Here is a 15121-nt window from a genome sequence, read left to right as displayed (position 1 = left end):
TCGAAACACGCGTCCGATGTCTGATGTATGATTTCATCTGTTATAACCAACAAAATCACAATCTCGATCAAATTCATCCAAAATAGAATCACTGAAAATGTATGATTATTACTGAAACTCACAATTCGTGAATAATGTGCTTGGCAGTAATCGCTTTTTCATACGCTTACGGACAATGAAAATAGACTACTGCATACAAATGAATGAACAACCTAACTCCCGGTTATCTTTGAGAATGACTTCAACACCGTTCAAAAATTCACCAAAGGAACGCCAGGCAAAATAATGACCTCACACTACCCAAGTGTAGGCTTGCAAAAGGCCAAAGGGCTTTCATCTTCCGTGGAGCAAAAAAATCTACAATCATTTATTGAAGCATATCAGAAACACGGGAAAACGTAGCGTTTTTTTTAAAAAAAGACTTTTTAAGAATTTTTTAATTCATCGTTTTTTTTATTATCGTATTTTTTTTTTCTCTCTATATTATCATCCAAATGTAAATAGTTTTCATTATTATTATTTTTATTTTCGTGTATGACAGAAAAACCCCCCAAGGGGAGCTATACAATAAAGTATGTATGTAATATACTTTATGATGTCATGTATCCAAAAATAACTTCAAAAACCTGTCAAACCGGTAATACCGACCATGACTGCCATAAGTTAAAAATAGAGCATGACATCATTGATCAACCTGTCAAACCAGTTCATAACCTGTTCGTAAGACTAAAATAAAATATGACGTCATCCTATAATGAGTGATCAAGACAATAGGCAAAAACGTAACCTGTTGGTAAGGCTAAACTTAAATATGACGTCATCCTATAATGCGTGATCAAGACAATGGGCGGTGACGTCATCGTCGTTAATTTATGCCCCCGCGTATTAATGAGATTCCCCCGCGAAAAAGAGGCCTAACTGGTGCGCCCCTCACTACTTCGGGATGCTTTCGCCGCCAAGTATACCGTTTTGTCTCGGGGTTAAGAATTCTCCAGATGTCAACTAAGTCCAAATTTTCAGAGAAGTCTTGAACCACTTTTAAGGCGTTTTTATGTGTTCGGGCGACCACCCTTCTTGTCCTTTTCGGGGTCTGCACTAAATTAAAATCGCCACCGATTATGATATCATCGCATTGAAAATCTAAAAGATCCTCGAAAAAGGATTCAAAGAAATTGGGGTCATCATCATCTTTGATACTTTACGGTTCTTTGGTTTCGGTGACTCAGTTATCAACTGGGTAAAAGTTTTTTTATAATACTACCGAAAGCTGTATTCTTAACAACGGTTGGGCCAGCAATTTCTTTGATACCCAAAGAGGTTTTAGGCAAGGCTGCCCTTTGTTACCTTACCTATTCATCCTTGTGGCCGAAGTTTTAGCCAAAGCTATCAGAAACAAATAAAATATGAAAGGAATCTTTGTAAAAAATCAAGAAATCAAAATAAGCCAGTACAACACTGATTTTAGATGGATCAATAGAATCTCTTTCTTCTTCACTCAAAATACTTGACTATTTTGGAAAAGTCTCCGACCTTGGACTCAATGACAGAAAAACCGAGATCTACGGATCGGCTCTAGTACTGGCAATGACCCAATTTCTACACCTGGGAAAAACTTAAAATGGTCAACGGCAATGGTTAAAGCACTAGGTAGATATCAACTGACATGCTCGGTTATCGTTTGTTGTAAGAAGTAGCGTGGTGAAAGCACTTGGTCGCCATGAGTGATTTCAGTTTCTCATCCAATCAAATAAAATCAATCCGATCCAAGTTTTTAGCTTTTGACAAAAATAATCTTATGCTGTTTCTTGTGACGCGAAAATTAACCTTTAGGAATATCCTTTCTAGCTGCAGCACTTGATTTTCATGTATTTTTGGTACAAACAACCCGGCTTAAAGAATCGAACCCCAAAGAATCTCAAAGAAGATCCTCAAAGAACTCGTTGTTTTGGGCACAAAATGAAGAAACCAACAAAATGTAAAACTGGCGTGCTCAGCGAATCAGAAGCGAGTATTTTCGCCGCTCGACCAATCAGGAGTAGGTAATTTTGCCCCTGGTGAAAGAAAGAATTACGAAAAAAAAAAAAAAAAAACCTCTGCTACAACAAAGCAGCATTCAGTAATTTTGCCCCCTGTTTTCCTCTGTATTACATTGTTATCCGGTTATTGTTGATCAACAGTTTGCTGCATATGCACTAAAAATATATATAACTGCAGATGGATGAGGAGCTTGTAAGGTTCATCCAATAAGTAGACTTCTACAAATGCTATTATAAAAACGAATTGTGGAACTCCGATTTTAGGCTAGGCTAAATATAGGACTCTCGGGAAAATAAAACTACCAAATACCGACCTCGCGTTGGGGCCATCTCGACCCAGATTCCCCTCTCTTGTGAACGAGGGTGAATAATATGTGACGTCAATCTTGACAGCTTTTATACTAATCACATGACCTCGAGCAAAAACAATCGGGAAGATTGTGAAAAGAAGACCGTTTATTTTGCCGACAAGTGGATGCGAGATCGTTTACCTTTTTTTCTGTCCCCTCGGTTGAATTTCATCGAGTTAACTGGCCTATAGAACAGTTTTTTGGGGCCTTGGTGGTGTACTTGATACAGTTTGTGACCTATCTTTACTCGAGTGGAATCTACCAGACTGTTCTGTGTTGTCAGAAATCCGGCTGGTTTTTAAAGGCGAATACAATCGAAGTAAAGGCTAATTCTTTTCATGATTACATAAGGGAACTGTCCCAGAACTCAAAGTCAACGTTTCGTTGTGTTAAATTAATTTCAACTAAAATACAAGGTGAATCGTCCCTCTGTTTATACTTGAATTCGGCTGGTAAGGCGTTGCAGAAGAGGAATGTCGTCTGGCATATGTTTCTAAACTTAGAAGCAAGAGATCGTGTAGCTTCTAAGTCGGCACTTAAAGGTAAGTCGTTCTTTTCTTTGTGAATGCTTTTTTACAGTGTAACCTATGTTTTTTTCTGCAGTAATTCCAAAACAAGTGGCCGGTTGTACCAGTGTTTGTCAATCGGAGACGAGTGGCTGGTATTTGTTGTGATTACGTACATGGCAGCTCTTCGCCAACGGAAGTTTCAAGAAAATTTTGAAGCGAGAAGGAAAATATTGTCGCTTCCTTGCGTCCTTTCCGTCAGTTTCTTATTACAAATTTGTCGTTTTGATTGCCTATTTCACAAAATTTCCCTTGAACAGGAAAGAGGAACAGATAAATTCGAAACTGAGACAGGGTGACGAAAATAACCCTTTCACAACATGCAAGTGATCTGTATTCGTGCTTTGCACTTTGTGCTGCACGTATTCGTAACACATCCATCCAATATAACATGTATTTACTCTTTGTGATTCGATTAAGCTTTATAAGCAATATATAGAGTCGTTAGAGTGTTGGAGAGTGTGTTCCGGAGGTTATCGCGTACAAATACACGCCTGGATGCGTACGAAGACGTGACACGAATGTTAACACGAAGAGTCGCGATCGATTGTTAATTTCGTTTGCATTGTGATTTCTCTGCAGGATTTTAAATCAGCATGACAAAAGATAGAGAAACTGAAGTAGAGAGATCAAAGGAAACGACCTCGGAGGGATCTTCGTCCAAGCAGAATCGAACTGACGATGGTCGTTTCTCGCTGAGAAGAATTTTTGGTCGCTCGAAAAGCTATAAAGGACAGAATTCGTCAGACAAGTTTACACGGAAAAGTAGCACAGACTCGCTAGCAGTATGTCCAGTTTGCTACGCTATGAGATCGAAATCTCTGTTTCCAGAAATTTCTACTTGCGAGCACAGGTCCTGCTTTGAGTGCTTGAGGCAATACATGACGATAGAAATAAATGAATCAAGGGTCAACTTAACTTGTCCTGAATGTTCAGAACGGTTTCACCCCAACGACATCAAACTTATTTTGAATGATGATGCCCTTATGGCTAAATACGATGAATTCACCTTGCGCAGAACTTTAGTATCAGATCCCGATTGCCGCTGGTGCCCTGCCCCAGATTGTGGCTATGCTGTGATTGCATCAGGGTGTGCAAGCTGCCCAAAGTTGCAATGCGAACGACCTGGTTGCAACACCGAGTTTTGCTACCATTGCAAGCAGATCTGGCATCCAAACTTGACGTGTGATTCGGCAAGAATGCGACGTGCCACTCACATTAAGTCAATCTCTGGGTCTGAGGGCCGCAATTCAAATGGATCAGATGATATGAAACCATGTCCGCGATGCAGTGCTTTTATTATCAAGATGGACGATGGGTCTTGTAACCATATGACTTGTGCAGTGTGTGGTGCGGAATTTTGCTGGCTGTGCATGAAAGAAATTTCAGATTTACACTACTTAAGGTAAGAATTCAAAACAACCTAGTTATTTCAAATAAATTGCTTTATTAAAAGATAAAAGCAATTTACATTGTTTGATTGAATATTGTAGAAAGAAATTTCTGCACTGAAATATTTAATCTTTTCTCTGAAAGTCTTATTTTTGGTGTTGTTGTGTCACTTTGTTAATAATGTTAGCATCTTGGTCATTTGGAATGCTCATAGTTTTTACTCCATTTGTTCAGGATTACTGATGACCATTTGTAGGGCTCACAAAAAATTACACCTGGACAAATGGATTTTGCTTCATGCCAAGCTGTGCTATTGTGTGGCTGGGCTCTTGATCCGTGAAGGAAGCTGAGCTGTAAACAAAAATAAATTTAGACACAGGTCTGACCTAGGAAGAAATTGCCCAGAGGAATTACAACTAACGAGCAGCTTGCACAATTGACAAATATTATTATTGTTATTATCATTATCATTATCATTATCATTATCATTATCATTATCATTATCATTATCATTATCATTATCATTATTATTATTATTATTATTATTATTATTTGTGCAGATGTACATAACATGACAGTTTAAAAATACTAGTGATTGCCTGTAACTATCCTTGCTCCAAGCGCTAGGATCCTTGCAGGTCCAAGCAGGACAGTGTTTCTTTTTTATCATTTAAACATATTTGTTGGTGAAGTTTGCCTTAAGAGTGATAGTTTAAGACAGTTTTCTGGATCAGTCTACTTGATCCATTACATTTTCTTCAGACCATTACACAATATAAATTAATAAATTATTTATTTATTATTTAATTAATTGACACCACTTTGATTTGTTCGAAATGTGGTAATAAAGTTGACACAAAAGAAGTAGAAAATAAACTGGTTTGAGAATTGTCAAATTCCAAAAATTAAATGTAAACCTCAATGTAAATGTTAAAACAATCAATAACAAAGGTGATTCTTTGATCAATTTTTAGCCCTTCCGGTTGCACTTTCTGGGGTAAAAAGCCTTGGAGTCGCAAGAAGAAGATCCTGTGGCAGATGGGAACACTTATTGGTGCACCTCTTGGAATTGCTCTTGCCGCAGGGGTGGTGCTGCCTGCTATGGTGATTGGTATTCCTGTGTATGTGGGACGACAGGTTAGTATTAATTTCATGCTGTTGGACTCATTTGCATTGCATATTTACTGCGCCTTTCAATAACATACGGACTCTGAACTTCAACCCCAGCTAATGATTTGTGTTTTTTACTGCCGTCAATCATAATTACGGAGACAACCGACTGACCACAAAAATACAGAAACCGACAAAGTGGATCAAAATCCGCCAATCACAACGCACGAACATGACCTTTTGACCCTGTTGAGCCAAACGACGTTGTTTTCTAAGAGGTCCGCTCTAGTGATTGACGGCAGTGAAAAGCGAAACGGTTGGCTGAATTTTAAACCTCAGAGTCCGCATGTTATTGAAAGGCGCAGTAAAGGAGCAACATTGTTCTACCGTAAAATGTTTTTATAACATGCCATGTTCTGATTCTAGGTCCACGATAAGTATGACAAGCCATATCAATCAAGACGAAAACGTAACTTGGCTATCACAGGAGCAGTGACATTGTCTGTCCTAGCGTCCCCCATCCTAGCAGCACTAACAGTTGGTGTAGGAGTGCCGATTGCCCTTGGGTACATCTATGGGGTGGTACCAGTGTCTCTGTGTCGCAGCGGTGGCTGTGCTACTGTAACAAACATTAGGAACGGCAAAGGAGTAAATCTTGATTTTGATGAGGATGGAGATCCTTCTGTGGGGACGCCTGGAGTTGCCGGAGCATTTGGTACATCTCGGTCAAGCAGCAGGAGCAGTATGCGGGGAGGAGACAAGGGTTCGACAACTGGTGTGGTGACAGTTGTGGCTACAATCAACAACAGGGGAGCAGGTAATACCAGTCTGAGCTCTTCAGCACACCATTTCCGAGTTGCTTTGAACCTCATTGTGAAAGTGAGGCTAAGTGCAAAGCTTTTCATCTGAAAATAATTATTAGTTTTGTTTTTTTACAAAAAAAGGAAAACTAATTTTCATAAAAAAAAACTTTGCACTTAGGGTGCGTTCGTTTGACCCTATTCCAGAATAGGAATACATGTAACGATGACAAGAAATCCATCATAAGAGGTTTAAGGAGTTACTGGAGTATGAGACAAACCTAAAGACATGTCAGTGAATGTTTGCAGAAATGGCTTCCCAAATAACTGAATTGAAAAGAGAGATTTAACAGCTATTCCACTTATTCTTATTCCGGAATAAGGCCAAACGAACGCTACCTTGGTGTTGCTTTCATAATGAAGTTCAAAGTAGCTTTAAAGTGGCCTATTCCCAATAGTTACTAACAACCAACATCTCCTAGTATAGCTTGATAATAATTATTTGCTTACTGTAACTTTATTGTTAAGGTAATGGCTGGTCAGAATTGCAATAACAAAATTGCTAAGCAAGAAAGTCAAAGCAAGAAAAAACAATATCATTGAAGAAAAAAAACGATTGTTCCTTTTTATTTCCCTTTTTGGTCTTTTCTGTTGTAAAAAATATAACAGTGTATAATGTAATAATGAAGTTTAAAGACTGTCCCATCTTGACTAGCATTGCTTTTTGCAGATCAGTATAATATGTACATTATTTTCTGTAAATAAATTGTTGTTGTTGTTGTCCTAATAAATATGCTGTGCCTGTTGTTGTACTGTAGATACCGAGAGCGGCAAGCAACCAAGCATTAGCATGAGTCAAGACTGTTCCAGCTTAGACAGCAGTACCATTGGTCCAAGAGGGGGAGGGGACGGTGACAGCCATGCCTCGCTTATCCCAGGACCCAGAAGCTGTACTGTCAGCATTGCAAGCAGCTTTGACAATTTTAACATCAATGCTTGTGACGGTATAGCAGCGTCTTCTTCAATTGCCGAGGCAATGGTGATGGACGACATAGTGGATCGAACATCTGTGACCAACATCTCGCATCACAGCAGTACCGTGGATAAGGATAGTTTATCAGTGTTGGAAAGTGTTGGGAGTCATGAGGATGATTGATTTGACACTCTCTGCACTTGTTGTAATGAAGTTGATTTCATCTAAGCTTGTAAACGTAACACATACACTTGATCTGATTGGAAATCAAGTTCCAGCAGTTTCCTTACACTACCCCCTTAGGCACTTCATATATGGAGGGGGGGGGGGTAGGGGAGTGTTTGGCTAACAATCCTACCAATATTGCTGTTGCTTTTTCATAATATGGCCACCAAATCCCAAAACAGTTAAAGCATAACTTGCTCTATCAACAATTCTCCAGCCAGCTCAACCATCTCATGCCACAAATCCAAAGTAAAAATTCAACAAAAGTTACAGCTTGGATTATGCGGATGTAAAATATTTGCTTAATGTGTGATCAAATATTTTAATTTTGGTGGCCAATTATGCCATAGATATCAGATTAAGCATCTCTGCTAACATGTTTACTAGTTTAGGTATAACCAAAATTTGGTTGACAACCATGTAAGTTAAGGTGTCTCCTTAGGGTTTTTAGCTTGCATGCGCACTGGTGATGTGAGCTTTTATAATGTGTGTGTGCAAGCTCATGCAAAACAATGGACAAGTCAACAATACAGCTCAAATAATATTATAGCCCTCTTAAAGAAACAGAAAAAAAACATTCTCTGTAATAGTTTTATAAACCAAAATATTGCTTTTCGTGTCTTCAAATTTAACCAAGGTTGTAAAATTCATGCAATTAGTTTACACAAACAAGTCCCCTACTCTAAAGTTCACGCATGCCCAAATAGTGATCTTGGCAAATTTCTATTCTGAGACATAATTCTTGTCCATGAAAATGTTAAATTTTTGTCTAGATTTTCTTGTGTTTCCTTTGGTGAAACTTCTTAAAAACTTACAGAGAGGTTTAAAAAATGTGCTTTAGTTAGGGCTCAATTTTGACAAAAAAATTTTAAGATAAGATCTTATGCAGTGGCAAAAAGTACAAATTTGCAAAAAGCAAAGATTCTGCGTTTTGTAACCTGTACCTTTTTCCTGTTAAAAGATTTTCCTTGTGAGTTTCTATCTGCTGTGAAAATTTCAGAAGATTTAACTGCAGGAAATTGGAAAGAATTTAAATCAAAGCCTGATACACACTGACAGATTCCTGTGTTTGAGTAGTTTTAACTGAGATTTACCACAAGGGTTAGAGGACACAGTTTGGTCTTGATAATTGCATTTTGGGTGATTTCAATGAATTATTGGTAGAAAGAAAACAAGAAAAAACTGGCTTTCGATGTGTATCCTACATTTTAGCGCCATATTAAAACCCTATGGAGCCACCTTGAGTGTTCAGACCATTTCAATCATCCTTGTTACTTACTCGGAGGGTATTCTTTTCATGTGTAATGTAAATATGGAAATAGCAGGAGAATAGTGTTAATTAACCAGCAAAATATAAAATTCAATATTTTTTCATATGTACAGCAACAACTTAAATTTTATTTCATGTTTAATAATTATACTTAGGTTATTTCTTTAAATTTATAATAACTATATTGTTGATATCTATGGAAAAACTTGGAATGTTTCTTTTGCAGTATTGACTCCAAGAGAGATACTTTGTCTTGACTTTTTTCTGTTTTTTTAGGCAGTGAAAGTCATTTGTGTCATTTTGAAATATAACAACCTATAACATGTACCAAGAGCAAAAACTTTCTACTGAATTCTTGAATAAACCAAACACCTTACTGCACCTTACAATAACATGTGATCTCTGAACTTAAAAACCCAATAATATTATCACGGATCTGTGTGTTTTCCTACTGTCAATCATAATTAGGGAGACAACTGACTGACTCCAAAAATGCAGAATCCAACAACTGGATTGAAATCTGCCAATCACAGCATTTGAACGTGATCTTTTGAATCCACTGAGAGGTTTGCTGAGATGATTGACTGCAGTGGAAAATGCAACAGTTGTTTAAATCTTGAACGTAAGAGTCTGTGTGTTATTGAAAGGTACAGTAATATATTTTCAGTGATCTATTGCAAAACACTGTGGTATACTTTGCAATGTGCTGCTATTCTGACCATCCATAGCCAAAAACAGTCTTAGAAATACTAAAAAATCAGAGCGCTGAAAAGTAACTTTTTACCAAAAAGGGACCATTGCCTTTGGTGTCCTTTGGTGCCTGGGAAAAAGCTCTAAGTGACTTCTGATAAATTGCTAGATTCTTCTTCCAAATTGCCTTGTATTCTCCTGTGAAACAAAAGGAGAATTTGACCTCACATGTGCCTTATTCCACACACCTCTTCAATTGTGACGTTTGTCTTCAGAAAAGGTCATTCATAGCAGGCTAGACATAATGGCTTTAAGGGTACTGGGGTAAGTTGCATAAAATTTAACATCCGGTGTAACTGCCACTGCCAGACCTTCAGCCCAGTCACATTCAGTATTTTAACGTCTGACAATAGCATTTACGCCCGCCGTTTAGTTTTATGCAACTCGTCCCTGGTTACTTTGAAGACTCGAGGGAATGATTTCAATTAGAAGTGGCATGCACTTGCATAATAGGTCATTTTACAGTTGCTTACTCAGTGACCAGGCCTATTAATGGTAGCGAGGCTGCCGGTGACCTTGAATTGATACAGACCTCACTGTTTTTATCATGTAAATTGTGTTGTTGTGATGCAAACTAGACTGCATTTGCATAAGAAAAGTAAAGAGATTTGTATCAAAACAAGGTCACCTGCAGCCTCGCTTCCAGCCATAAGCCAGGTAACACAGCAACAACTGCAAAATGGTCCTTTACCTTATTTTATTTAATAGTGTGATGAGAAGAGTTCCAGGGTACCCCTTCTGGAAGGAGCTGAAAGACTTGTTAAGGGGTGTGTGAGCACAAAACTTAAAAGGTGCAAAAGCAATACAGGTACTCCGCTTGTACATACTGTGAAATATTTCCATAATCATACAATGCTTGTAAATAGTACAACAAATTACACACGTAGTAAAGGTATTTCACTCTGTAAATACATTTAATAATAATAATAATTATTGTTATTATTATTAGTATTTCTTGATGCTGAAATCAGCAACTAAACAATGATTGTTTTGTCAAAGTAAAAATAAAACTATAATTTTCCACTTAATTGTTGTGATCCGCTGGCCTGGCTGAAATTTGTGAATAATAGCAAGAGAGATTTGTGCGTGTGTTGAGAGGGAGGTGTAGCAATTTGACATGAATCCCTGGGGATTTGGAGTGATGTATGTGGCAAAATGAATTACCCAAAAATTGTGAGGATGGATAACCGATATTGCAGAAGACTAGAAGTAAATTTCAGGATTTAAAGAGATGTCTTAATGGCACCTAAAATAAGGCAAAAAATGTTAATTGTGGCACTTTGCAACTTGCACCAAGGGCTTTTGAAAATGATCTATATTCCCAGCATGGAAAGGAGGCTATGGCATTTAAGGGGCCATTTCTTTGTTGTGAACCTCATTATAATTATGAAAGCAAGGCTAAGTGGGAAGCTTTTCTTATGAAAAAAAGTTTTTATTTTTGTTTGCATATGATTGAAAACCAGGTTCCATAAATTATAAAAACTTTGCGCTTCACCTTGCTTACATAATGAGGTTGAAAACAACTCAGAAATGGACTATTGGATATATCAATGTTTTAACCACATACCTGCCAACTCTCCCGGTTTTCCCGGGAGTCTCCAAGTTTGTTATCAAATCTCCCGGTCTCCCGGGGATAGCACGAAATGTCCCGGGAAATACGTACCCCGGTCTTTGTGAGATATGTTTATAATATTGTTTATTATAGTGAAAAAAAAATTTCAGTCGCCACTTGGCGCCTGCCTAAAAAAGTTAATTTCGGACCCCGATATTATATTTCTATTTTTATGCAAATATCTTCTATTGTATTAGTCTTCCAACATGGCCACCTTGCACACATTCTATTTATACTAAATTCGCTCTCAATGAATTCTATGCATGATAGTTGATGAAATCTCAAGCTCATAATCTAATTAAGTATGGTAATAATTGATACCCCTAACTAGATGTAGACACTTCACATGACGCTAAGTGACGCGGTTGTTGAATATCAACCGCAGACCAAGGAAGGATACCTGCAGGCTCGGCACAGCAAGAAAGCGGCAAAGAGGTTATGTATGCCACATTTTACCGTCCCAAATTTACAAACGCCCGGCAAAACACAGCTGGAATTTGAATTTGTAAACTCAGGTTGAGTACTCGACGGTAAATACTGAGTACAAAGACAAGAGAAGTGCCTAAAGATGTCAAGCAGAAAGAGAAAGCATAAGCCACCTGAAAAATACAGCGAAGAAAAGCGAGCAAAAATGACTTGGACAATGTTTGATATGGCAAGTTCAATCTGTGACGATTCCAGCTCATTTAGTTCGACCTCTCCAGAAGCTCGTACTGAAGCTCTAGCTCGGAACAGATTGAATAGTGGAAAAAGGAACGTTAAACAGGCTGGTGTACGGAGAAACTTGGAGTTAAATCTTGAGAATAGCTATTCTCAGTACTGCGTTTGTCAACTTGGTACTTTTCACATCAGTTTGTGTACCAGCAAAGAACAAGAGCATGAAGTCAAAATCAATGGAACAAACAATGGGTTAAGCTTTTCTTCGCTTTACTCGGCTGACAAGCAGTGGAATAATGACAGCCATCCTTGTGTTATTGTAAATTTATCGTTTGAGCCTGAATTTCCCGCAACAACATCATCATCATCAAAGAATGTGGGCATGGCTGGTCAAAATATAACTGATGATGAAGGTGGCTCCTTGAGTAAAGTTTCCTTTAGGGCCATTGTTCCCTGTGTATCCACAGACAAGCTAGAGGCATTAGTTTATCTGCAAAACAAGGGAGTCATCTCCCTGGTTTTGAAGCCAGAGGAGCACATTTTAAAAGACTGTTGGGAGGTTGTGGTGTGTTTGAATGAGAGTGGCCTTACCAAGCTACCTTTCGCTAGTGTTGACTCAAGAAGTAGGAAAATAGACAAGATGGTGAAGATTATAATGGCTTGGTTTTGTAAGTTTTCTTTTGGGACTGATCAGGCTGTACAAGACTGTGATGACCTGGCAGTTGATAAAAGTTTTGAGGAACTGTATGATGCCATAAAAGCAGCATGTGAGAAGGCATGCTCTGCTGACTCAGAAAAACAGGAAACTTCTAAGTTACCCCAGAACTCTTCTTTTTGCGAACCCAACTACAGTTATGTGAGTAGCACACATGATAAGCAACAGCGTGATCAGTATTGGAACCAGAAGTTCACCCGACCAAACGGACTGATAGTTGCTGATGTTCAGCATCCTGATCTAAAGCCTGTGTTGAGAGGTTATCAGAGAAAAGCAGTTGATTGGATGCTGAGAAGAGAACAAGGTTGTCAACGGAGTTGTCTTGGAAACCACAGTGGTACGCTTGATAAATAGTCTTTATTAATTCATAAGATATCTTGTGTTACAAAACTTCCAGTGAAAATACAGTGAAAAATCATATTAAAAAACATAAAATCACAAAGCTAGGTCATATTTAAAAATTAGGCGATTAAAGTAGGAATACTTCACTTGATCCATGTTCAATTTTGGGCGGTGACTAGATTTGTGTCTTAGAAAATCCATGAATATTTTCTTTAGTTAGTGCTTTTATGTGTTGGTCTCAGTGGAGTTGATTGCAAGGGATTGCTGTCAATATTCGAAAGGGTGGACATGTTGTGGTTTAAATTTTTTGGTTTGAAAATTTTTCAAACCTGTTTAATCTTTATTTTCCTGTGTGCAGCATGTATTACCATAATCCGAGACAAAGGGAAATAAAAATCAAATTGGTTTGAAAAAATTTTAAAGCAAAAAAATTTTGAGCCACAACAAACACACTACATGATTGCCAGTTGTTGTCAGGGAATCGGCAGCAAATTTAGTTGCCAACATCTGGTACAACAATAATTGCTGTACCAGTATTTTGATTGCTTGTTACGGCAACTAAAATTGCCGTCACAGTTGTAAGCACACCTAACAATTATTTTCATCAATCAATAGAATAAGCATTGATATGGTTGGTGTGTTAATGCTGACTTAAAAGATCAGTCACTTGTTAAATAAGAAGGTCATATTTTTCTTCAAATGCCCAGATCCTTGTCCCTGCTTAGAGACAGGATTGAAAATGAGTTTTTCCAATCTTACTGCACCTTTCAATAACATGCAGTCTCTGAAGTTCAAGTTTCCATCAACCGTTATGCTTTTCGTTGCCGTCAATCCCTTCAGCAGACCTCTAAGAAAACAAAAATGTTTGGCTAAGCGGGGTCAAAAGATCATGATCATGCTCTGTGATTGGTGAATTTCGATCCACTTTGTCACTTTCTGTATTTTTTTGTGGTCTGCTGATTGTCGCTGTCATTGTGATTGACAGCAGTAAAACACACAAATTATTAGTTGGGGTTCAAGTTCTGAGTTCATGTATTATTGAAAGGTGCAGTAAGTTCTGTGATTTGTTGTCTCCATCATACTTATAGCCTGCGAACGCAGGCTTATTTCCGGCTGTCGCTTCACTCCGCTGAAAATTATTTTTCGGCGGAGTGAAGCGACAGCCTGAAATACGTCTGCGTTCGCAGGCTATCATACTTACTGACATAGGTTTCTTCTATACCTTCTCATTTTCCATCTACTAAATAAGGCTCATCCTGTTTCAAAATTGAAGAACTTGCTGGAAAAAGGGCATAAGTGGCGATAAGGTGTTAGAATCCAAATATTTCCAGTAAATTGTACTTAATTTGGCTGACAGACTGTTTATTATGTCAGAAAAGTAGTTCCATATTTATTTTTTTAATTTCATTAAGGCTCAAATTTGATGAATCCGGTCATGACTTCTGCCTCAAAAACTGATTGGGGCCAGCTGAAGCAATGTGTGAATGATCTCTTTTCTTATCCCTTTAAAAATAGAGGCCTTTTGTTGTTAAGCCATGAGATTACAAACTAGTTTCTAATGTCAGTGATAACCCCTCTGTATGCCAAAGTACATGTAGGGGTGATGTGAAGAAATTTGGATTCTATGGCCAAATCCTTTTGCCAGCAAGCCCTTTAGGTGGAGCCTTAGGGTAAGTTGATAGACCCCAGACACACCTACTAATAATATTAAAAGTAACAGTTGTAGGGAAGTTGGGTAGTGATGGCATAGCTAGTGATGACAGCACTCGCCTCCCACCAGTGTGGCATGGGATAGATTCCTGGACTGGCTGTCATATATGGGTTGAGTTTGTTGTTGGTTCTTGTCCTTGCTCTGAGAGGTTTTTCTCCAAGTATTCCGGTGTTTCTCTTCTCCTGAAAAACTAACATTTCCAAATTCCAATTCAATCTGGAGAGTATCCCCATAATGTAATAAAAGCACATTTGATCATCTCATTATGGAATTATGCACTATACAAATTCACAAGTTTAGTTGTAAAGGACATATTAAGTCCTTTTACTACATAGGCCAGCTGCTGTTTTGGCCTTATTATGTTGAGAAGGCCCAATAAGGCATAATATCAATTTTATCTTTCAGGTGAGTCAGATATCATTCATCCATTATGGCAGGAAGTTCATACTTTGGACGGAAAGCTGATATACTTTAATCCTTACACTGGAAGGTAAAGTTATAATGAAATTATGATGACATGGTTCTTGACTTGCCTGCAGAAGCAACTTCCGCTGAGTCTAGATAGATAGATAGTTTAATAATATTGATAAAATACTTGGCAGCCGGAAAGAG

General features: G+C 38.0%; 2 protein-coding genes across 3 annotated transcripts in view; both read left to right on the top strand.

Moving 5' to 3' along the window:
* Positions 1–2458: 2458 nt before the first annotated feature.
* LOC146480859 (E3 ubiquitin-protein ligase RNF19A-like) lies at positions 2459–8009 on the top strand. The gene is made up of 5 exons (XM_085109199.1): positions 2459–2928; positions 3535–4357; positions 5319–5481; positions 5881–6271; positions 7073–8009. Exons 2-5 carry the CDS (start codon positions 3549–3551, stop codon positions 7408–7410), a joined length of 1701 nt encoding a protein of 566 aa, XP_084965325.1. The 5' UTR covers positions 2459–2928; positions 3535–3548; the 3' UTR covers positions 7411–8009.
* A 3533-nt stretch (positions 8010–11542) lies between these two features.
* Positions 11543–15121, top strand: part of LOC146480858 (E3 ubiquitin-protein ligase SHPRH-like) — a 29363-nt gene continuing 25784 nt past the window's right edge. For both annotated transcript variants that reach the window (XM_085109203.1, XM_085109205.1), the window contains exons 1-2: positions 11543–12793; positions 14915–14999. In XM_085109203.1, the coding sequence (XP_084965329.1) occupies positions 11653–12793; positions 14915–14999 (1226 nt within the window). In that variant the 5' untranslated portion in view covers positions 11543–11652. The remainder of the gene's footprint in view (positions 12794–14914; positions 15000–15121) is intronic.

The sequence above is a fragment of the Pavona decussata genome, unplaced genomic scaffold (genome assembly GCF_977016875.1).
Source record: "Pavona decussata unplaced genomic scaffold, jaPavDecu1.1 SCAFFOLD_52, whole genome shotgun sequence".
In the NCBI taxonomy this organism is placed as follows: domain Eukaryota; kingdom Metazoa; phylum Cnidaria; class Anthozoa; order Scleractinia; family Agariciidae; genus Pavona; species Pavona decussata.
Note: the sequence above shows the minus strand (reverse complement) of the source record. Positions and strands in the feature narration are given on the sequence as shown.